At 25.8% G+C, this 23,226-nt stretch overlaps 2 protein-coding genes across 5 annotated transcripts in view; one reads left to right on the top strand and one right to left on the bottom strand.

The window, feature by feature from the left end:
* LOC126900502 (rab11 family-interacting protein 4) overlaps positions 1–13,417 on the top strand; it is a 16,530-nt gene extending 3,113 nt beyond the window's left edge. Inside the window, exons 1-13 of one of the 3 annotated variants that reach the window (XM_050676264.1) lie at positions 1,773–1,902; positions 2,349–2,497; positions 2,568–2,660; positions 2,732–2,818; positions 2,995–3,039; positions 7,997–8,032; positions 8,215–8,332; positions 10,147–10,391; positions 10,450–10,657; positions 10,752–10,887; positions 10,959–11,083; positions 11,332–11,361; positions 12,782–13,417. In XM_050676264.1, coding sequence (XP_050532221.1) covers positions 1,894–1,902; positions 2,349–2,497; positions 2,568–2,660; positions 2,732–2,818; positions 2,995–3,039; positions 7,997–8,032; positions 8,215–8,332; positions 10,147–10,391; positions 10,450–10,657; positions 10,752–10,887; positions 10,959–11,083; positions 11,332–11,361; positions 12,782–12,904 — 1,404 coding nt within the window. In that variant the 5' untranslated portion in view covers positions 1,773–1,893 and the 3' untranslated portion in view covers positions 12,905–13,417. Of the gene's footprint in view, positions 1–1,772; positions 1,903–2,348; positions 2,498–2,567; positions 2,661–2,731; positions 2,819–2,994; positions 3,040–7,996; positions 8,033–8,214; positions 8,333–10,146; positions 10,392–10,449; positions 10,658–10,751; positions 10,888–10,958; positions 11,084–11,331; positions 11,362–12,781 lie in introns of those variants that run through there. The other 2 variants (XM_050676265.1, XM_050676266.1) reach the window with 2 other exon arrangements.
* Positions 13,418–14,230: 813 nt separating this feature from the next.
* On the bottom strand, positions 14,231–18,071 carry LOC126900513 (uncharacterized). Of its 2 annotated transcripts, none has more exons than XM_050676283.1 (3): positions 17,839–18,058; positions 15,160–15,309; positions 14,231–14,459 (listed from the first exon to the last, which is right to left on the bottom strand). In XM_050676283.1, exons 1-3 carry the CDS (start codon positions 17,956–17,958, stop codon positions 14,361–14,363), a joined length of 369 nt encoding a protein of 122 aa, XP_050532240.1. In that variant the 5' UTR covers positions 17,959–18,058; the 3' UTR covers positions 14,231–14,360. The 2 variants fall into 2 exon arrangements, with proteins under 2 accessions (XP_050532240.1, XP_050532241.1); XM_050676284.1 differs by lacking the exon at positions 14,231–14,459 and adding an exon at positions 14,486–14,819 and having other exon boundaries at positions 17,839–18,071.
* Between the last annotated feature and the right edge of the window lie 5,155 nt (positions 18,072–23,226).

Genomic DNA, 23,226 nt, shown 5'->3' with positions numbered 1-23,226 from the left:
TTTTTTTTTTTTTTTTTTGTTGGGCAGTATTGTAAACCAAAATTGTTTGTTTTCTGTATTTATTTTGATTTTTTCTTATAGATCATGCGTTTATTATAATATTAGTGTTGAATGCATTGAGTCAATACCTAATGAAATATATAATATAACGATTTTAAAATCTTCTAAAGAGCCATTAATAACATACATTATAACAGACTTGTTTTTTGTACATAAAACAGATGCTCCAAACACTTGGTCCTTTTTTTGTATTCAGAAAATATGAACGTTAAAACGCGGATCAGTTAATTTGAACATAATGTATTGCAACAAACAAAAACCACTAAATAATTGATGTAAAAACATGCTATGTAATAAACAATAACAATAATAAAGCATTGACCTTGTTCAACATAAAATATATATCTCTATTTATATATATGAATTACTGATATAATATGTGGTCATTGAAATTCAACTGATAAAAACAGATAAAATAAAATAAGATTTAATACAAAAAGAAAGAATATATATCATTTATATATGTTACAGAACACTATTATTCATCAATTTATTTTTGAATTTACTTTTTCAGATATTACGTATTTATAAGTGTAAACGCTAATTCAATAAACGAATAGTAGATCAATCAGTTACATGGCGGTATTAATAATTTTAGAGTAATTGCTGGCAATTCTTCCATTATTAGATTGTGCTATTGATAGGATTATCAAAAATATCCCAACTATTATATATTTATCAAAAATTGAAATATTATGACACTTTTGACTAAAATTAAATGATATTTATTTTTCTCATATCAAGTTTATTTACTGTTTATTTCATATCGCTCATTATTATTGTAATATTATATTGTCTCTCTAGGCCTTATAGTTTTTTTTTTGAGTTTAAGACAATAAATACTGATGTCTATTTACTAATTTTAAATGACAATATTTTCATAGTTTTCGTTTATTCTTATTAGAATTTTTTTTTTCAATTGATATTCACAACTTTTTAAAATTATATTATGTAAAAATAAAAGAGTAATATTTTTGATTTCAACTTATTTTAGTTTTAAAAAATTCAATTTTTTAACTTCAAACTAATAAGGCTTTTACAAGATCAAATCATTTCAACTACATGAATCTAGTTTTATTAGATGTAGTCCTATTACTCATCAGTGCAGTTTGAAGTTAATCATATTTTTAAAAAGCCCCAAGTGAATTAGAATTGATAAAGTAAAAGTATCGAGTTCTTTTAAAACTAATGGTCTGATTTATTATTATGAAACACCTGGGTTAAGTTTAATTGCAGACTGCTGTCATTTCCTGAATGACGAAAACTGCTTGATGTGCATACTGTAGAAAACCGAGGACTGTTCAAAAGGGAGGAAATCACTCACTCCCACATCCTGATCGGAAGTGTTGTGGAACGTGCCATATCTCTAAGCACACGCGTTTTGAACACAGCTGCATTGACTGCGGTATACTCGAGACACTTCCTTTTACTTTTTTTCTTAAACTTCCCCTGCAAAACAAAAAACCCAAAATGTGATATACTATATGCAGTATGCCTCTTTTCGCTACCATCGACACGCTGTGCTATGTGTATGCTTGTTCCGTTATTAACAACGTCGTGCATCTGCCCTGCCGCTTGGTGATTTCAAAACACGTGCCCGTCACCTTTCAAAAATTACAACTACCCCTACAACAAACAACCCCTTAGTACCCATATAGAATGCAAACACGAGCGTAGGTAACCATATGATGTATAAAAGCGTAGGAGGCCTTATTATTGTTACTCAGTATTAGTTCGGTCGGCGTTGAGAAGTTTTCTAGTGACTATTATTTTAAACATCAACTATTTTTAAGACTTACAGGTTGTTGTAGGCGAATCGCGAAGGTTGCAGTTATGACTATGGTATGTACTATCGAGCAACATTTTTTTTCAATAATACTATTTGCAAATTAACTGGCGAATCATCCTCACGTTGGAACCTGTCTTATAACTCTTTCTATCTTTATTGAAGCTTCATGAATATACCATCACAATTGAATAGAAATATGTATTTGAATTTATTTTAACATAATAAGCATTTATTTATTCGTGTTGCTTTATAATAGTTTGTATTTGGGTAGTGTTTATTATCAGATATACATGTATACACATACATTTTATTCCAATAATAAGAACTATTAACAAATGCGACTAGACGATGATCGCATAGGTATTGAACATCCAAATGCTGTTTTTGCCTTTTATTTGTTTCACGTATTAGTGTTGAGGTATCATTAGTTAATATGAAAATAATTATTAACGCAATGACTATTATTGGAATTATGTATGAAATTATTATTTCTGTTTAGGTTTTGGCTAGGATGATGGCGCCCAAATTGCAAGAGGAAAATATTATCAACAACAACAACAAAGGTGATAATCCTAAATTCAAACTTAACATAGAAGATTCCACTGCTGTGAACGGCGGCAATACGGATTCCAACTCGACAAATAACAGGTATTTTGTTTAGTTATACTTGTGCGATAAATCACGTACCTAACGATTATATTGTTATGTCTTTTAATAGTCAGTTTTCGAGTATGTCCGAAGAGGAAAGCTACGAGTGTTACGGAGAAGGAGACAACGTCATGGATACGTCATCACCTATAATTAGTGTTAAGTAAGCTGTGATGTGGCTAATGGAATTTAGAATTTTTAATTTTAAATTAACTTTTTCAATATTTTCCTTAGCGGCATTGAAAATAATAATCCAAACCAACTGGGTTTAAAAAGGAATACGTGGCTAAGAACTAGTTTGAGGAGAACTAACGGAAACAAGTAATAATCAGTTATTATTAATTATGTCGGTTATACTAACTGATTACAATAAATTTCCTATTTGGAATTTTAAAAAAGCTAATTTTATAATTACTGCATTTAAATAATGCAATTGTAGTTGCACTTCAGACAAATTACCTTGAATTTGTTGTAATTATTAATTTTATTTTTTCTAGTACTGAAGTGTTACCTAACAGAAAATGGGGTTCTATGAGACATTCGTAAGTATAAATTTCCATACTAAATTATCTTTTAGAGTAGTTATCATGGGATAAATACCGTTATCATTGACGGCATAGAGAAACATTATATTTTTCGTGACTACGTTGTGACGCGATATTTGCATTGAACTCCAAATGTGCTTGGCATTCGTACGCCAATGATTTTACACACTTTCTTGGTCGTGGTTTTAACTACGTCCTACTTAAAAAAAAAATTCTTATTCGAGGTTGACTTACGAGACAAATGAGATTTAACGTGTTATCCTTATAAACGCATTTCAATAAAATCACATATTAGCTCCAAATATTTTACTTTTATGGGTTTTTTTCGCTATGCTTTTTTTACAGAAATTTATTTGTGCATGATACGGCTGCATTTAATGCCGTTTATTTGTGTTTAATAGAACTATTTTACCTGTACAGTGTGTATTATTAGTATATAAAATTCTACAAAATGAGTAAGTAGGTAGGTAAAATCATTATATCAATTTTAATTACCTCCGTTGAATTCGATACGAACACTTGCCAGTAATTTTTTTACATCTAATTACTGATAATGTGTGCGGCGCCTACACATACGAGTTCTTTACTGAAATTAAAGTATTAAAAAATAGTTGTTATTAACCGTTTAGTTGAAAACAATAATAAACCTTTTTAGTTATTTATTGAGTTACAAAACATTAAATATAATCCGTCGTCTATTATTAGTTTTTTTATACTTTTCTTGTGCTTGTTATTATGTGTTATTAATTTCAACCCTATTGTGAAATTTTACTGTGTATAAAAAACATGTTTAATTTAGACAAAATTGTAATCACTTTTTCTATTGAAAACGCATACTAACTATTATACAGGATATAACTCGTCTGCTCAGGATAAATCTGTATCATTGGATGTAAATATAAATTGTATCACCAAAAATCATAGCAAAAAAATCTTATTAGTATTTCAGGATGAAAAAATATAATCGTTAAATAAATTTTTTTCGTAAGAGGATCTTTAGATTTTGTATTTAAACACATATTGATGCCGAATAGGTATATGATTTTGACTTTGTGATTAAGTAATTACTTTACCAGTTCGAATAAAATATTCTTCTCACTATTGTACGTTATTTAATGAGCATAACGTCTCTGCTTTTTTTATCGCCGGCCATCTGAAAGAATCCTGTCGACATGAGATGTTTATCTCGATTTTGTGTTTGAACGGATATTCTGTTTAAACAATAGAAGGCCGGTTGTTTAAAAGAAAGACAATGTGACGATAATATTATGTGTTATCATTTTATACGATTAGCGTAGGTTGTAAAATTATACAATTTCCGACGATCTGTTAAGTCTGTGATAATATTGTTACAATCATACCCAACTTAAATACTAAAAATTTGTCACGTTTTTACTGTATAATTAGACTATATGTGATGCGTTGCGAATCATCTAGTAGTTCACTTTAGAAAAAAAGTCTATTACATTCTTGCTGATATAATAAGCATTGATTATACGTAATTTAATCGTGTGAAAAACTAAACAGGAAGTCAGAAATAACATACAATATCAATAACTTAGAATATAATTCTCTTTGATTTAATACAGAGTATTTTTATACTCTTATTGGGTCTCCGTTTATTTTCGGTGACTTTTCATTATAGCTCTGTTGCACGAAGTTGTGGTAACATGTTAGATGGAAATATTTTAGTATCATAAAACATTCTATTAAGTAATGCTCTAACTAGTGAATATAACAAATGTTTACAATTTTGATTTGTACAAATATTCATTTGCCATTGCTACTGGTGTTTTATTATCAATGATAATAACTTTTGTTTTAAAATATAGTATAATTTATTACACCACGAACATCATTGAAGTTATTCTACAGTTAAAATTCATAATCTATTTGATTTTTTTTTTTTATTTTAACTATTATCACGATTGCTTTTTATATGATCATCATTAACTTATATTTATAAATAATAATGAGAGAGACAACTTTTATTTTAAACAAAAATAAAACAGATTGCACTAGTTAATGAAATCGAACATAGGTAATTTATTATGTAACAATTTAGTTAAACGTTATTTATCACTCAGTAAATTACAAACAAAATAAATTCGAATCGTCATGTTTCAAACATCATTACAAAACTTAATTCTTCAATTAATTATGCCATGTTTTGTATTTTTTACCTTTTTGTTTAAAAAATCTAGCAATAATAGTCGTAATTTGTTCCATAAATTCGTTCACTGTCACTCTTAAGTAAAATATTAATACTTTTAATTTTTATTACAAACATTTTTGGGCACAAAAAAAAATCTATGTGAATTCTGAATGTTAACCTCGGTCAAGACAGATTTCCTACGAATTTTCGCCGACATAATACCACAACACATAATGGAAATAAACTAAAAAAAATTCCTTAGCGTCCTTGGGTTCGTTGCCGGTCGTTCAGTTCACCGTGACGGGAATTACCTATGCACTTACAATAACAGCTGTATTAGTTGACTTTAACAGGTATCAATGACGTATTCTTGCTTATACACTTGTGTCTCTTTGAATCGTGAACAAATATTTATTTATGATTTATTCTGTATCGATAAACTTCTCGCGGTTTCTTGTGTAATGTCAGGCACGTGCCTTTACTACTGATAAATATGATTTTTATTGTAACCTAGAGCGTGTGTAAAATACACGAGTGTGTGACCCAGTGTAAAAAAATAACAAATTATAAATAATGTAAAATGAAAGGTGAAACAACCAATAGTGATAGAGTGGAAGTGGTGGCGGTTCGTTGTTGGAATAATAGTCAATAGTGAATGTGTACTACTCAAGTCGGCCCTAAGAATAGTAGTCTCACAATGACACCCCGGCGGTGTTGTTGCTATTCATTGTGGGGTCTAGTGCTATTTCGATTATTACTTATTCATTTATTATTTTTGTAAAGAGATACTTTAATTCAAATAATAAAAGGGATAAAGTTATTTGTATTTTATTATTTCTTTTTATATATAACTTAGTGTTTCTAGTCGAAGAAATGAAACAAGAATATTCATCCTCTTCCTGGAGGAGGTATGTGTCTCATTTTTGACTATTTAATCAATTCAGTTAATTTAAATAAATTAAGACGTTGTCTAAATAATTTATTACTGCTAGTAAAGTGTTTGTTTTTTAATCATAACTAATTATAATGAGCGGTTAATGATAAAAATTTGATGTAAACCAATTATAATTTTGCAAATTTTAAATTGGGAGCTATTAAACATTTTATATTAAACAAATTGGTGTGTTTAAATACCAATATACCACAGTTTACGTATAACATTTCTTTAATTTCAGACAGTTTAGTTTTATAATAACTCAATCCACGTGGGAAACTGTTAAATAAACTAATGTGTTCAGGAAACTATACATTTCGTTTAACAGCCATTTCCCTTAACGGTCACTATAACGTTAAACATTTCACATGTTCCATATGCATAGTATTTCTCTTTGTCAAACTGATGATGGTTTTTTTCACATGTATCCTGATCATATCACTGAATACTTGGAATTACCGAGCGTTTTCTTCGACAAAAGTTAAATTGACCGTTAATTAATATTAGTATTAAATTTTGTTGTATATATTTACTAAGTAAATATCAAGTCTTGATAAATAATACAATTTTAGAGTTTAAAAGTCTACAAACCCAATTTTAAAATTGAATGAAAATGTTGAGAATCTTTTTTTTTTTCATTATGTTGATAATCTCGTTTGAATGTAATTTTTGAGTTTCAGCTATTTTAGAAACATAGTGTATAATAATTAATTTCATATTTTCCTTGTCATAAGCGCTAGTTTTTTTAATAATCAATATAACTTATTCTATTTAACATAAGGTTCGTATCCTAACTAATTTTCGAACTTGAAATTTTCTAAAATTAGATGCTATTCGTGTTTTAAATACATAAATTACATTTATGTGTTTAATAATGTTCAAATGTAACTTGATAGAATTTTATAAATTGTTTGAATTCTAAATATAGTTTTTGAAAAAGCTCGATTATAAAAAAGTAATTAATACAATCTGATTTTACTTTAGTTAAAATTTATTCTTGGTTCTTCGCTGGGTGTTATGTTTTAAATGAATTTTAAACAGCAAAAATGTCCAATTTTACATTAGTCTTATGGGCCATTTTAAACGTTTTAAATTATCTATTTATGTTTTAAATAGTTTTTTTTAACATTTAAAACATAAATAGTAAATTTAACAACCCTGGTTTCTTTGCCTAGACTGTCTAGACATACGAAAAGTAGATATTTATTATAATGTTTCCAGTATTTACAATACTACTCATTTTTTTATTGCATTAGAATACTGAAGGCTAAATCGTATTTGAGCAAATAACACTGAAAGTATTGATAATCATTTAATGAAAAACACATTTCTCTTTAATTAATACAGTTATTATATTATGGTATCCCATACAACAATCTGTATCATAAATTACATACGCATACTTAGTTAATTAAATGTTGTTTGCAATCAAATTTTTAATTACGAGCATAAATACAATTATTTCTTGCTATCTATTGTAAGTAATAACATTTTTTTAAATTTAATAACTACCATTAAATAATTTACTCGCTTGCGTACTCTCAAATGTTCAAGCAAGTGCACATAATTCGCAGTAGCGTGTAGCAATTACAAGAATGATAGTACTACATGTTTTTTTAGTGGTTATTGGAAGCTATTTTACACATGCAAGAAAGCTACTTTCCTTATTTTTCTTTTATTATGTTAATGAATAGATTCTGTTCCGTTATAAAACCACCATGTTTATGATATTTTTTAATACTTAAAATTACAGATTTAAGACGCATGATACTGTTGTATTGTATATTTGTTAGATAATAGGTATAAATATATATATATATATATATATATATATATATATAATTTTTTTTTATATTTTGTTACAGATCGGGCAAAAGGATCAGCTCTAATGCTCTCGCTAGGTAATGCATTACAAACAATGCTTATATTTTTTATGTATTTATATTTATATTTTATTCTATTAAAAAAAAAAATTGTTTTTCTATTTTCGTACTTAAACATAACTAAATGATATTTACTGTACAAACATAATTTATATGATTTTTTTTTTTTATATATTTTAACATTTTGTTTTATTTTCCAGTGAATTGTATCGAAGCTCTAGTTTTAATTCATCCGGTCGCAGTTCTATTTGTGATACTCCGGACGATGTTTACTCGGACACTTCTATTGAAGAGGATGTTCACGACCTCAACAATAAGGTAAGATTTCTTTATTTCGTCCCCTTTCCTAAGAATACTCGGTATATCTTTTATGAAAAATTGTGAAATTTTGTCTTAATACGAAAAAAAAATCTACCTATTTTAAGGGTAAGAGAGCTGTGGTTCATGTCAATAACCTTATCGCCTTTCTAATACGCGTTTTAGGTATATAGATTGCACATATTATATTCTTTGTGATTCAAACCTTGTACCTAATATTACGGTTTCACTGTAGCTATTATAATAGGTAGTAATAGCATTATATGGACCAATAGCTATTATGATAACTAAAATATAGGTCTCTCTTATATAACTATGTTTTTGATTGAAGATTAAGATAGTTAAAAATATTCTTAAAATTTTATAGAGAAGATTTTTTGTTAGTTATTAAATTAAAATATGGAAAAAATCTATCAATTGACCTTACAGATATTTACATGTATTTTAACTTAGCACAGCGGGATCTTTCTGTTGTAATTATTTTATGTACTAGCATCTGTCACTAAACATTTACGAAATAATAAAACCTTATTGTTTATTTGGTACTATTATAAAAACATTTTTTAAGAAAAACAAATTGAAACAATTTTATTCAATCATTTAGAATACTAGTACAATGTTCGACTAATCAGTCATTCTCATAACAAACAAGTAATAAATTTTTTTGCATACTCACAGTATGTAATTATGTTTTATTTGCTGGTTTATTTTTCTAATGAATGGGAAAATGTTTTTTAATGAAATACAATCATATACCTGATTTATTTTATACGTTATTCAATAGCGATAGCGTCGCGGAGTTTCTCTATGCTTAGAATGCTTAAGGTGTTTAAACTCTAAAGTTTTTGGTCTACCAAATTTATGTATATCCACGATGAACTATTGTACTTCTAGTTGATACATAGGCATCTCTATCCAGTCACTTAATAATTGCTGATAAATGATTGTGCAGTAATAAACACTCGTTTAAAGAGGGGACTTATATATAATCGGTTTTAATTATCTTAACATTCGTATAGTTGCTTCTCTTTAAAACTGATATACTATTCAAATTATTCACTGAACTATATAATATTATTTTGAATAATTTTTAAACAGAAACCGTACCTCTGTTGCAATTCGCGTTGAATCAATTGTAATATTATTCATAAGTTGCGTAATTAATAATAGCCGTGTATTTGTGACACAAATTACATTACGTTGGGAACAATATAGTTGCACGGGTAGAAAAACGAAACGGTGACTTTGATCTATGACATGAACTTGTATGATAACTTTTTGTCATTCGTCCAATATGATGTATAGTATTATTTATAAACTTTCTGAATCACCGCCATCAATTGAAAGCTAGTAACGCTTTCATTTCTCTACTAAAATTGAAGATAAATATTTAATATCGTATATGTTATTAAATAATACGCGTTAAATAATGATGAAAAAGAAAAAAACGAGAGAGAAGAAAGTCCATTTAATTTAATTGTTACTACTGTGGCAATCAGTTCAGATAAGCTATGGGTCCACGTACTCATATCCTGGTAGTTTGTGTTTAATAGTTATAGTGTTGTTGTTAACAATGTCCACGAAAAAGGCGGATAATCTAGATACCAGCCCTGAGCTGGAATTTGATATGTGGGATGGACAGTTTGAATTTGTTGGTAACTCTTTTATGCCTCTAGTTGATCCTAATGATTTAGACTTGCCAAAAGCATGTCGTAATTCTCATGGCCATGTAATCAATAAACAGAAAGTAAAACTAATTTTGCATTTAAAATTATATATATTTTTTATACATATGAGTAATTTTTTTTTTTTAGGTTCAAGTACTACAAAAACAAATGAATGTATTAGCTGACAACCAAACATTAACTGATGAACGTTATGCTCGTACCAAAGAAGAAAATGCTGCTTTACAAGCCCGAGTTCATATGCTTGAGGAGCAGTTACGAGATACTGAGCTTCGTTATGAAGAAAGACTTGCATCTGAAGAACGAAGACATAGAGAGCTTGTTACTCGAGTAGATCGTGAAAAACAATTGCATATTGATAATTGTGCCATAAGGTAAATCTGATTACCATAAATTCTTAAATATGAGATAGTAAATTTTAACTTTTAACAGACTTCAAAATTTTAAAGTGGCAAAAGAAAGTGTACGGCTAGAGGCTGAAAAATATAAGTCAATGTTTGAAACAATACGTAATGAAAAAATTGTTCTTGAAAACCGGGTAGATGATCTTAAACTTAGCTTACAATCTTTCAAAGATGAAATACATATTTTAGAAGCTGAATTAAGAAAACAAAAACAACAAATTAAAGAAAATGAAGAAGTATGTTTTATATTATTAATACTTTATACATAATACATTAATCCATAAAAATCTTATTTGTACAGTTTTTAATGCTTTAATTTATTTTGTTTAGATTATTGAAGGCTTAACTAAAGAAATAGAAGTATCTAGAATAGAAAAAGAAGCTATGGTCACTGAACTTCATTCTCCTTCACCTTATGTAACTGAACTTACTACTCAACTAGAATTTCTTAAACATCAAAATCAATGTAATTTTTTCTTTCAAATATTTTATTGATAAAGTATGTAGGATTTTGTAATTTTATAAATTATATTGCAGCACTAAAAGATTCTTATGATGAATTGCAATCATCTACCATAGCCAAAAGTATAGAAAAAGGAAGAATACTTTTAAATGAATCTCCTAGTCTAGCATCTGAGCTTGATGGATTAACTCATGATGATGTAAGTATATATTATATTGATATTATATTTTGTCTTAATCAAATTTAACAAAAAATAATAAACTTAATTTGTGTCTCATGTAATAGTTATAAATCTTAATGTGTGCATAATTTCTTAATGTGTGTATAACAGCTATGTATGATAAATTGATAGTTAAATTATAAAATGAGAAGAACTTTAAGCAAATTTGCTTAGCATAGTAGTTATTTTACACTTTAACTTTTTTTTTTTTTTGCTTGTTTTCACAGCACAGTCCCTCGTCTTTACAATTAAAAAAGGTAATTTTATTGTTATATCTTTGGGTTAATTTTTGTTAGCAAATTTATTTTTATTGTAAGCTATTCATTCTAACAAAGTACTGATAGTACTACTATGTATGTTTATGATTTTTCTTGTTAACATATACTCACATAATATTAACTAAGGAGTATTCAATACTTTTTTTTATTAATTAAGACATTCAAAAAAAAGTATTTATCTTTTTTAAGTAAATTTATTTTATTTTATAATCACATATTTCTTTTTTGTTTGTTTGCGTTATTAAAAAATGTATAAATTATAACTTTATTTGATTGTGATAGGACAGAATCTGATTTATATTGAATACTTATATAAATGATTTTCTTATCCAAACCAAGAACTATATATTTTTTTTTTTTTGTCATTTTGTCGTCTACAATATTTAGATGAAATCCATATGGAATTTTGACACTAATTACGAATGTGGCTTCAGATTTTTCCAAAAAAAATCTAGTTCTTGAGAAAATTACTGATTAATAGTAAAGTATTTACTAAACAATTAAATCATCATTAAAAACTGAAAACAATTTTTTCTTTTATAATTTGATTATTTATAAAATAGCTATGCAAAATTTAAGGCTTATCCCTTTAGTTTAACAGTTTTAATAAATCATTAAATTTTAGTTTGATGTTCATATTTCAGAAATAAAATTAACTTTTTACTGTAACTATTTTTGGTTTAATCTCTTATTTATTAATTTACTACCAATAAATAGACAGTTTTTCAAGGAATTAAAAAATTAATGTTTTTTACATGACATATAAAGCACAAAAATTTGATTTAGCTAATGACATCTGGTTACTCAGTTATTCAACTAATTAAAAAAAAAAATTATAAAATGTCATACATTATTAATTGCAGAAATTAATAGGTTTAAAAATAACTTTAGAGATAAGCCTCAAATTTTGCATAAATCATTTTTTAAATCATCAAAAAATTATATTAAAAAGGTAAAAAAAAACTATTTCAATATTTTATAATGATGTAACTTATTAATTTTTTCTCAGAAACTAGAAGATTTGATGGAAAAAAACTTCATCCTCTTTTTATTGTCATTATTAATAATTATATTAAAAAAATATATTTTACTCTAAATAGTATTAGCACCACTTGTATTGAGCATTAGTTAGTATTAGTTAAAATAATTTTTTTTTTTTTTTGCATGCATACTAATAACTTTTTTTTACAATAAAAACTACTACATTGGTGGTTTTATTTAAGTCTGAATTTTATATTCTATTTAGACAATTTTATTACAGTATAAGACTTACATAGATATTAGTGCATGTGTTGTATTTTATGCTTAAAGCTTTTACACTAAAACTTTTATATTATAAGCAATAGATTTACAATATCTATTATGATCAACTGCTTATTTTATATTTTTTTAATTTTAGATGAAAACTGCTTTAAAAGATCAACAAGATGTGAATGACCAACTTCGTGCTTATATTGATAATATATTATTAAATATTGTTGAAAATCATCCAGAATTACTTGAAGTAAAGCAAAATTTATAAGTTATGTTCCTAAGTATGGAAATTTTGTTCATTTTATTAAAAACCATTAGTTTCATTATTCTAATTATTATATTAATATTCCCATTGTTTTGAGAATTCTTTACCTATTTATTATTTATATTACTACCCACCTTTTTTTCTTTTATGTTTTAAAGACATTTGCATTTAAGTGTATTATTAATATTTTATTTTCTTGATTATTTGTTAAAATTAATGCAGTGATTTACCAAGTGTAAATATTTTTTTCAATATTTAATTACAGTTGGTAAAAATTTGTAAATAGTAAAATATCTTTCCGTCCAATTGTACATTGTTAATTAATTTTATGTAACTTTTTAGATATCATAATATTTACATAAAGTCCTACATGTTATTGTTATTTTATATATGTGTGCTTATTTATCATAATACTGTTATCTATACAAAGAGACTGTGATGTGGTAATATATTAAGTGGATTTTATTGTATTGAGTATAGTGCCAGATTCACAATAAATATAACAGTATTTTTATAGTTCTACTTGTTTTTCACAAAATCAAAAACCATATCTTTCATAAAAATATTGTAAGTGAGTTAAAATTTCAATTAAGATTATTTTCTAGAAGTATCTTACTATCTCTTATTTTCTTTTTTATAAAATATGATAAAGAATAGTTATAAATATAAATTAATCTGATCTTTATATAATTTCAATAGTGTACACTTGAACATTTTTATTAAAGCTCCCATTAGATTGTAAAATATCTAAATTAAAAAGTTTAAGATAGCTTATTTCAACTAGTTGTTTACTAATTATTATTATGGATTAATGAAGATTATCTATATGACTAATCATATATTAAGTATTCGTAAGACTGAGTAGTAGTCAATAATTATTTAATATCTGTCAATTCAAATATATTGTATTCATTTTTGTCTATAATTACTCTAAATATCATTTCTGTGATAACAATAGTCTACTGTATATCTAATTAACTTCTAATTAGCTGAAGAATCCAGAGGTTTATAATTGTTAATAAATATACATTGTATATTTATTAACAATTATAAACCTTATTATACAATAAGGATTAGATTATTTTAATGAAAATAAAACTGTATAAACTGTTCACAGTTTTCCAAAACTAAATTAAAATGACCTTGAATTTTTAGTTCGATTATAATTAAAAAATTATAAGTATTATGTGTCATTTCATTAAGAAACTGTTTTTTCTTAATGAAATATTAAGAAAAAACAGTTCAGAATAGTGTGAGACTTTTAAAGGATTAAACAAAAAATATAAAATGAATTCTTCTAAGCTTCAAGAGCTAAAATATATATATATATAAAATAATTTTAGATTTATTTATACAAAATAATTACAATTCTTTAAGTTTAATAAAATATAAAAGTATACAACTAGCACACTAAAATCCAAAAAAATTAACTTATGAAATACACAAATCAAAACAAATTTTAAACTGACATAAGTACAACACCTGACATAATAGATAAAATACCACAAGCCCACATGATTGAAAAACTCTCTTCAAACAGTAATATTCCAGCTAAAGCCTAAAATGTATGACAATTACATTAAAACATAACGCCTGATTTAATACAAGATAATAATAATTAAAAATTTTTAATATAAAAAATGGAAATTTCATTAATTAATTTAAATTAATTTTTTTTTTTATCCCTAATAACAAATAATTTTATAACTTAAAATTTATCAACCTTTTTGAATTGATATTGAATTTTATTAGTTTGTGCTACAATTTTACTTATATCTAATAAAAAACTAATTAAATCTACAATTTTTATTTTGAAGCTTGCTCAAAGCTGTATTTAATATTTGGTATAGAGTGGCTACATGAATTTTAGAGCCTCCAATTTTTGTTTAAATCGCCTTTTTGATGAACTATTGACAAACTAAAAAAAACTCAATATTTTATTTTCTATCATCATAAGCTTCTATCTAACTAATGATAATAATCTTAAAGTAAAATATCTATAAATCATAACGATCAATATTAGAATAAAAAATATTTATTGTTCAACTTTGTGTTGACAATATTTATGAAAGTTTTGCTATTTAATATTGAGATTCATCCTTAAGAATTTTTGGGGGTTGTTATTACCATCATAAATAACACCCAGTTTTCTTTATATAAGAATTTGAAAATATTAATTAATGATGAAACTCAATATATTTTTAGAATATACAAAAAATTTATTTAAGGTACTTAATACAATTTTAATAAGTACGTACAGTAAAAATATAATTTGATGCAATACTTATGCCAGTTGAAATAAGAGTAGAACCAAACTGTAATGATCTAGTGTACATCAACCAAACACCAACATTAGACAAAATAACCAAAACAATCATTAAGAATCTCACTATATTGACAATTATAACCTATAATATTACAAAATAATAAAATATACAACTATAAAATAATAACTACATCAAAATATATCAATGACATATTTTGTCAATAATATTGAGAAAATATAATATTATGAAAATGGAAAAATTAAAATTACAACTAGAACTAGAAAACTACAAATTAATTTTTATATTTTTTCACAGAATTAAATTTAAACTTTTTTTATTTAATTTTAATTATTTTAATTTATTCTGAGGAAAAATGGCAATAAGTTCTAACTAAATTATATCCCATTTGGGTATGAATAATAGATTGTTTTTTTAAACTTAATTGAAAATTAAAAGAAAAACACTGCAATAAAACTAGTAGAATAAATAATCCTATAAGTATTATAAAATTATATCACCTAAAAGAACTGATAATTAAAATTCATTAATCTACTTTGAAAGGAGTCTACTACCTGGATTAACTTAATGAGGTATGTATATCTAAAAAAATAATTTCTTTATATGCTCACTACAATTATTATTATTAATGTCTATTGTGGATTTTAAGTGCAATGTTATATAATTTTAATGTCTTCCATATTATGACTATTATCACAATAAAATTCATATAGTATCATACTATATAAGAATGTAGCTAAAAATACATAATATCCTCAAAGAAATATTGATAAAAATCAACAGCATTTAACCCATTAATCATATGTCAGCAATTCCTCCTTGAGGTTTTCACCACATAAAAACTAACACAAACTTTGTCAGCTTTAACAAGAAAATAACCTCTCATAATTCAATTCTTAACAATTTTCATGAAATAATGAACAACAAATATCACAATTATTTTCATATATACAGATACCTCTAATCTAATGAAAAAATTGCTTTTGCCATCACACATCCCTTAAAGGATACCCTCTATAAACTTTCTCTTTTCTCAGTTGAAACCATGAATCTCCATTCAATCATTCAATCAATTATCAATCAACCAAAACAAAATTCTCATTCTTAGTTTCTATGAGTGTAGTTAAATCAATCCCAAATATTCACACCAAAAATAATCTTGCCCAGACCTTTATAAATACAATACTCACAAGCAATAAAACCATCAGTCTTCTGTGGATCCCATCCCACATAGGTTTTTTAGTAATGAACTTGCTGACAAACTAGCATCATCAGCAGCAGAATCTGTCGAGATAGTAATATACCAGCATATAACATATGAAGATGTAACTCATACTCTCAAAGCAAAATGTGAATCTCTCTAAAAAAGATAAGCAACCAACAAATTATGGAAACTCAAACCATCTACAGCTAATTGACCTGAATCTCAAACCATCATAAGCAGATACCAGTAGACTATAGTAACTAGTAACAAAATTTTTTTATAGAATACGCATCAGCTACACTAGACTGACACATTCTTATTTTATGTTTGATGAACCCGAAACTACTTGAGATACATGTTAATGCAAACTCTCAATTACCCATATTTTTCTTGAATGCCCTACTTACAAACAAGCCAGATATACTTCAAACATCTGAACATGTTCATTTAAAGACACCCTAGTAACCAAACAAAAAATACAAATCATTATTTTCCTCAAGACCACTGAATTTGAGTCATTAATTTAAATCAAATTAACTATTCCAAATACACAAAACAATTAAATCTATGTAATATAAATTCTATGAAATAAATTATGTACTCACTTAACACTTGTATCCTATTTATTTTCTATTTTTTATTAATCTAACACAATGTAAACATTAGCAGACTAGAGAGCTAGAATTTGAAGCATATAAATAAATTATAAAAAAAAATGTGATTTTCCATAAGCTAATGTTAATATTAAATATTTTTTAGGGGAACATTATTAAATTTAAAAGTGGAATACAGGGCTTAAATTTGAAAAAGTGTTTATTGTTATATAATTTTTAAGTTTTGTAATGTTATAATACTAATTTCTTTACGTAAATTAAATTTAAGCATAACCATTCTTTTTTAAACATTGCTTTGATTTAAACAAAATATATAATTGACAACAATAAGATATTCACATATATTAATAATACTTCATTAATAAGTAATTCATATAGAATGAAATCTCGTTTAGCAACATAAAGTTATTTTGTTTTAGTATTACAAACTTCTTAAAATAATTTTATAGTACAGTGAAACCTCTATTCAAAGGAAAATACATTTCACCTAATCTAATGACAATGTTTCTATCATTTTTTATATTAAATAGAATATATTATTATATGATTAACAGTATTTTACATTAATTTTTTCCGTTTGTGACCTAACGTTTATTTAAACCTTGATGCAATATATGAAGAAAAAAAGATGCAAAAAGGCTTTCGAGTTAAAAATTGTAGTGTTCGTTTTGGTTCCAAGTTGGTGCTGATTACAAGCATAACTTTATTATCTAATAGGCATTGTGTTTCAAAGTATAGTTATGTAGTATTTTCACACTATAAGAACTTGGCTCAATATTGGGAAACAGTTCAGTAACGAAAATTACCAAATTTTAAAGATTTTTACTAACGTACTTGGTTTTTGTTAAAAATTTTATCCACTACCATTCCAATTTTGCCGAATAATCCGGCTGAAGATCCGCAAATACCGGCAATAGCAGCGTACAACAAATGCTGTAATTGGTTATGGTTCATTTTTTTTTTTAGGTAGTAATAAAAAGATATTAACAAACATAATATTATAAAATTAAAATATGATAACAGAAAATATGATAATAGTTATGTAATACCAGTGTGACAAGACTAAGCGGAATAGCAATACACGCAGCCCTTTTTGAATAATAATAATAGGGATGCCAACTTGTTATCAATCTTGATAACTGTTACAAACTGTTATTGTTACTTTCGAAATAACTGTTTCTTTTATTTTCCCAACAAAATGTTATCTTCGGATAAAACACTTAATAACAGTGATATAACTGTTTAATATGTTAAAATACTGTTAATAAAATAAAATAAATATTTAGTCTATAAATGACTAATATTAAATATTTATAAACAATTTAAATGTAATTACTTAAAATTACTCATAAAATATATACTGAGTGATCGGCTAACGTCTCGCGTAATATCTAAAAAATGCAAGTGTTATAAACAATTATTTTATTAATCATTATGGATCTTTGATTAGCTGTTTTCTACCACCAACCCTTATACTTAGAACTTGTATCAACTTCATATATTCAAATGGCAACCCCATATTTATTGATATATTTTTGTTACTTATTACTTAAAACTGAGAGCGCTTATAGATTAACGACCTATTAAATTTGAATCTGTTATGATTTTTTCTTAATAAACCCTAAACTTTAGAGAGTCGTAGAGCGCTTAATATCGAATAAAATATATTTTTTTTACTAAACTAAATCTATTAGTGTAAAAAAAAATAGGGTTGCCATTTGATAATATGAAGTTGATGCGAGTTTTAAGTATAAGGGATGGTGGTAGAAATTTAAAATATCTTGTGAAACACCTCATCAAAGATTCATAATGATAAGAAAAAAAAAATTGTTTATAACAATTGTATTATTAAAGATAATATGTGAGACATAGTTAGCCGATCATTCTTCATACACACATTATTTATACCGATTATCAAACACAAACGGATATAGGAATCGAAAAAAAACGCCATTTCACATTTATCAAAAATCGCTTTATCTATCATATATCATTTTTCTACCATTTCGTTAAAATTCAATTTCCAAAGAATCATTATTTATTGCAAACCTTAAATTAAACTAGGCATGAAAAACCTCGTATATGCAAAAAATGGAAATTAAAACTGTTTATCTCTAAATTAAAAAAATACGCTACTAAGCGATAGGGTCAAATGGGGTAATTGTAAATTCATTTTGTTTCTAAGAATATATAGCAGATTTTATTTTAGATTAATAAATTAAAAAGTATATAGAGTTTATTAATTATGCGTTTACACAATTTAGAATTTCTTATCACACATTATGAGTCTTGAAAATCAAAAAATGGTCTTGAGTAATACCCTATACTTCGTAAAAATAAATTTAGGACTGATAAACTTTAAATTCATACTTAAATTATTCATGATGACCTTCATTTTTTTGACTAATAATTAATTTTTCAGAGAAAGAATATCTGATTTTTATCGACTATTAAAAAATCAGCTACTAAAAGACGGTTAATTCGTTCTGCATGCTCACGAATACAATGTATGCTGTATACTCATATTTGTGACAAGTATGTTTTCTAATGTTACAAAGATAAAACTTCATGCAAATTTCTGACAGATTTCCGATCAATAAATTTTCTCTGTATATAAGCATTATTATTTAATTGTAAAAATCATAGAGTAACTCTTTAGTAAAACACAGTAAAATTAAAATTTAAGTCCCATCATCCACCAATAATAACAATGTTTTTATAAATTCAGATAAGCGACTGCTAAATGGACACTGGTGCGTCGATAACAAAGTATAAAATAACTGGTTTTGATCGGTAACGAGGGAGCAGCTGAAGGGTGAGGGTAATCGGTTACCGCCGCCCAATAGGAAATTCGTCACGTTAAAAATGTCACTACAGATCGACACATGGTGGTAGACAAAAATTAATTTTTTTGCTTGTTTCGTACTGGACAACTTTTATCAAGTTGATTGAACACCAAAATCTTCGATTTACCACAGTTATTTTCTTCTTTATTATTTGGTAAAGATTTAGGAACACTAACATCAATACAGATCAAATAGAGTTGTTCCTTCCTAAACATGTTTAAAATCATTCTATTTTCTGTATGGCGTGATCTTTAATAAGTTTGGATAAATGTTATGTCGTAGCATTTTTTTGGCAATTTAAATAATTAATTCCCCAACAATTTTAATTATATCTAATGTTTAAACTTAACTAAGTACCAACTACATACATATTACTAGATATTATTAGTTAGATTTTAAACCTACAAAAATATTTACTTGTAACGTGCGTTTCACAAAATACACAAAACGTGTTAAAGTTGTAATATTAAAGTATACTAATTACAACACAATAGTTAGAAATTAAAACTTTCAGTGTATATAATATAAAATTTTTTTTAATGCAATAAAAAATGATAATAAAAATTTTGATGATTTTATTTAATAAAATTATTCGTTAAATATTGTAATTGCTTATAAAATGTAAAAAAAAATTATCTTGGACAAGCTTTAAAACATAAAAAGTAAAATAAATATTATAAAACAAAATGAAATTTTCATCCTTTATTTATAAACAGAGCTAAGAAAAAAGTTAATAAGATAATAAAAAATTAACTAATTTGTTTAATGATAAACAATTACTTATAGCAAAAATTTAAATCAATATATTACAGCATACCAAAATTTTATTTATATTATAATTTAGAATTGAAATTAAAAGATAATAATAATAATAATAGTAAAATTGTCTACCATGAAATATCAGATATGTTGATTTTTTTTTATCAGGATTGGTTATCTTATGTAGATTGCTTTTCAACTATAAATTCATTAATGTAAATTACAATATTAGGCCAGTCAACGAAGGAGTAATTTTGGCGAATGGCGGAAAAAATTCCCAACCAAATTTTTTTTTTTTTTAAAGTTGAATTAAGATATGTATAATGACATACTAAAAGTCCTCATCGATTGGACTTGAGCTTTTTTTTTTACAGCCTCGCAAAAGTTCAAAAATATGAGCTTTTTTAATTTTCTCAAAAAATATTTAACTTACAAAAAAAAATTTCGTACAAAAGTTATTTAAAAAAACAATTTTAAACAAAAAAGGTATCTTATATTTTTTCATTTAAACAAATATTTTTCGAGTTACATTACATTTAATATGAGTACTAAAATTTATTTTCCAATTTTTTTCATTTTACGGTTACTTTTTATCATGTTATACTTACATTAGACAAAATGTTATAAATGCATATGTGTGTATGTGTAAGTTTATTTATTTATAGTATCATTAAAGTGTAGTGTATAATAAGATACAACCGATAGAGTAAGTAATTGATTTGACGCTATATTGTTTAAACCCAACTAAACGCTAAATTGTACATTCCTAAACAACATTTATATTATGTCAATTGCCACCGGAATTTCTGCTAATAATAAAGATAATTGTCATAAAACGGCCTTTAGTCTGGTGCTGGAGGTGGTAAAAGTTGTGGCTGCCAAAAAACAGGGCTTCAATGTTCTATTATATGTGAACATTGCAAAGGTCATTGGTGTACAAATTCAATAGAAATAAAGATTGAAGATTAAGAAAATTGTACTTTTGTTGAAGATATATTCTATCAAAATTTAGAATGGGAAAATGAATAAGAAAATGGAAAAAAATTTTGTTTGATACATTTGTCAAATAAGTTTATAGTGGAGAAATCCTCCATCGATTACATACTTTGCACTAGTAATGCATATAACTTGAATTTAGGATATAAATAAGGAAATAGGAGACCATGTAGTTTTTGTAATAATCCATTAAAATTTAAAAATTAAACACTATCTACAGATTTGCATCAAGGCGTTGTTTTTTGATAATGATTTTAATCATTGTCACATATCATCTATACTGCACCCAATTATACACACTGTGCCGGGACACTGCTGGTTTTTTTTTAAATAGCGATTAGTTGAAATAGTAGCAGTGGATTTACTTTAATTATTTTATTATTAATTTTAACAATAGAAGTTATTGAAGATACAGTTATAACTTTATTTGATCTTTTAAGATCTATATCATGAAAGTTATTATCTACCATTGAGTTTACTAGAACAAGACCAATTTTAGACACTTTATGACAATTAATTTTATCATTACCAGAAATTCTGGCTGGGTTGACAAAAGAGAACATGAGGTAGGTGAAATGAGGAGATCAGTGACAATAAGCGAGAGTGTGAATGGAAGTATAACATGATAAAAAGTAACCGTAAAATGAAAAAAATTGGAAAATAAATTTTAGTACTCATATTAAATGTAATGTAACTCGAAAAATATTTGTTTAAATGAAAAAATATAAGATACCTTTTTTGTTTAAAATTGTTTTTTAAATAACTTTTGTACGAAACTTTTTTTTGTAAGTTAAATATTTTTTGAGAAAATTAAAAAAGCTCATATTTTTGAACTTTTGCGAGGCTGTAAAAAAAAAAGCTCAAGTCCAATCGATGAGGACTTTTAGTATGTCATTATACATATCTTAATTCAACTTTAAAAAAAAAAAAAATTGGTTGGGAATTTTTTCCGCCATTTTTTCTTCGTTGACTGGCCTATATATATTTAGTTTCAAATAAAATATAAAAGAAAATTTAAAACTTCCAACAAACACAACAACAATTTCTGCTAAAAAAGAACCAAACAAAAAGACTACAACATTATAATAAAAGAGGTACTTGAATAACTTGTACCAAAGATTGAATAAGGCGACATAATAAACAGCATACATTTTATAAATGTAATTTATTTTCATAATTACTAATGGCCGATAAATAACAAATAGAAAAATTACTCAACCAAACGGTCTATTAATAGCAATAATTTTAGTATATTTGAGCGACAAATTCAAACAAATGTTTTCAGCAGATGGAACAGATATTTGAAAAATTTAATATAAACACCAATTAGAGCAACAAATTCAAATAAAATGTAAGTTAATAAGCAAACTGGCAACATGATATAGGTAAGCGTTAAGAACGATTTTAATGCTGTCTCTTGCAATTATACAGATTTATGAAGCAATGTTGCCAGTTTGTTGAATAAAATAAGAGCCTAATATCTTACCATTTGACCGCCGCCGAGTTACGTTGTCTCGTGCATCCAAATACTGTCTCGTATATATTGTGTAGTATAATATTCACTGTACTATACATTTATGACGATTTAATTTTGTTAATCGGAATATTTGAATTTGTCGTT

This window comes from Daktulosphaira vitifoliae, unplaced genomic scaffold (assembly GCF_025091365.1).
Source record: "Daktulosphaira vitifoliae isolate Bord-2020 unplaced genomic scaffold, ASM2509136v1 Scaffold_3, whole genome shotgun sequence".
Classification (NCBI taxonomy): domain Eukaryota; kingdom Metazoa; phylum Arthropoda; class Insecta; order Hemiptera; family Phylloxeridae; genus Daktulosphaira; species Daktulosphaira vitifoliae.
This window is presented reverse-complemented; position numbering and strand designations above follow the sequence as displayed.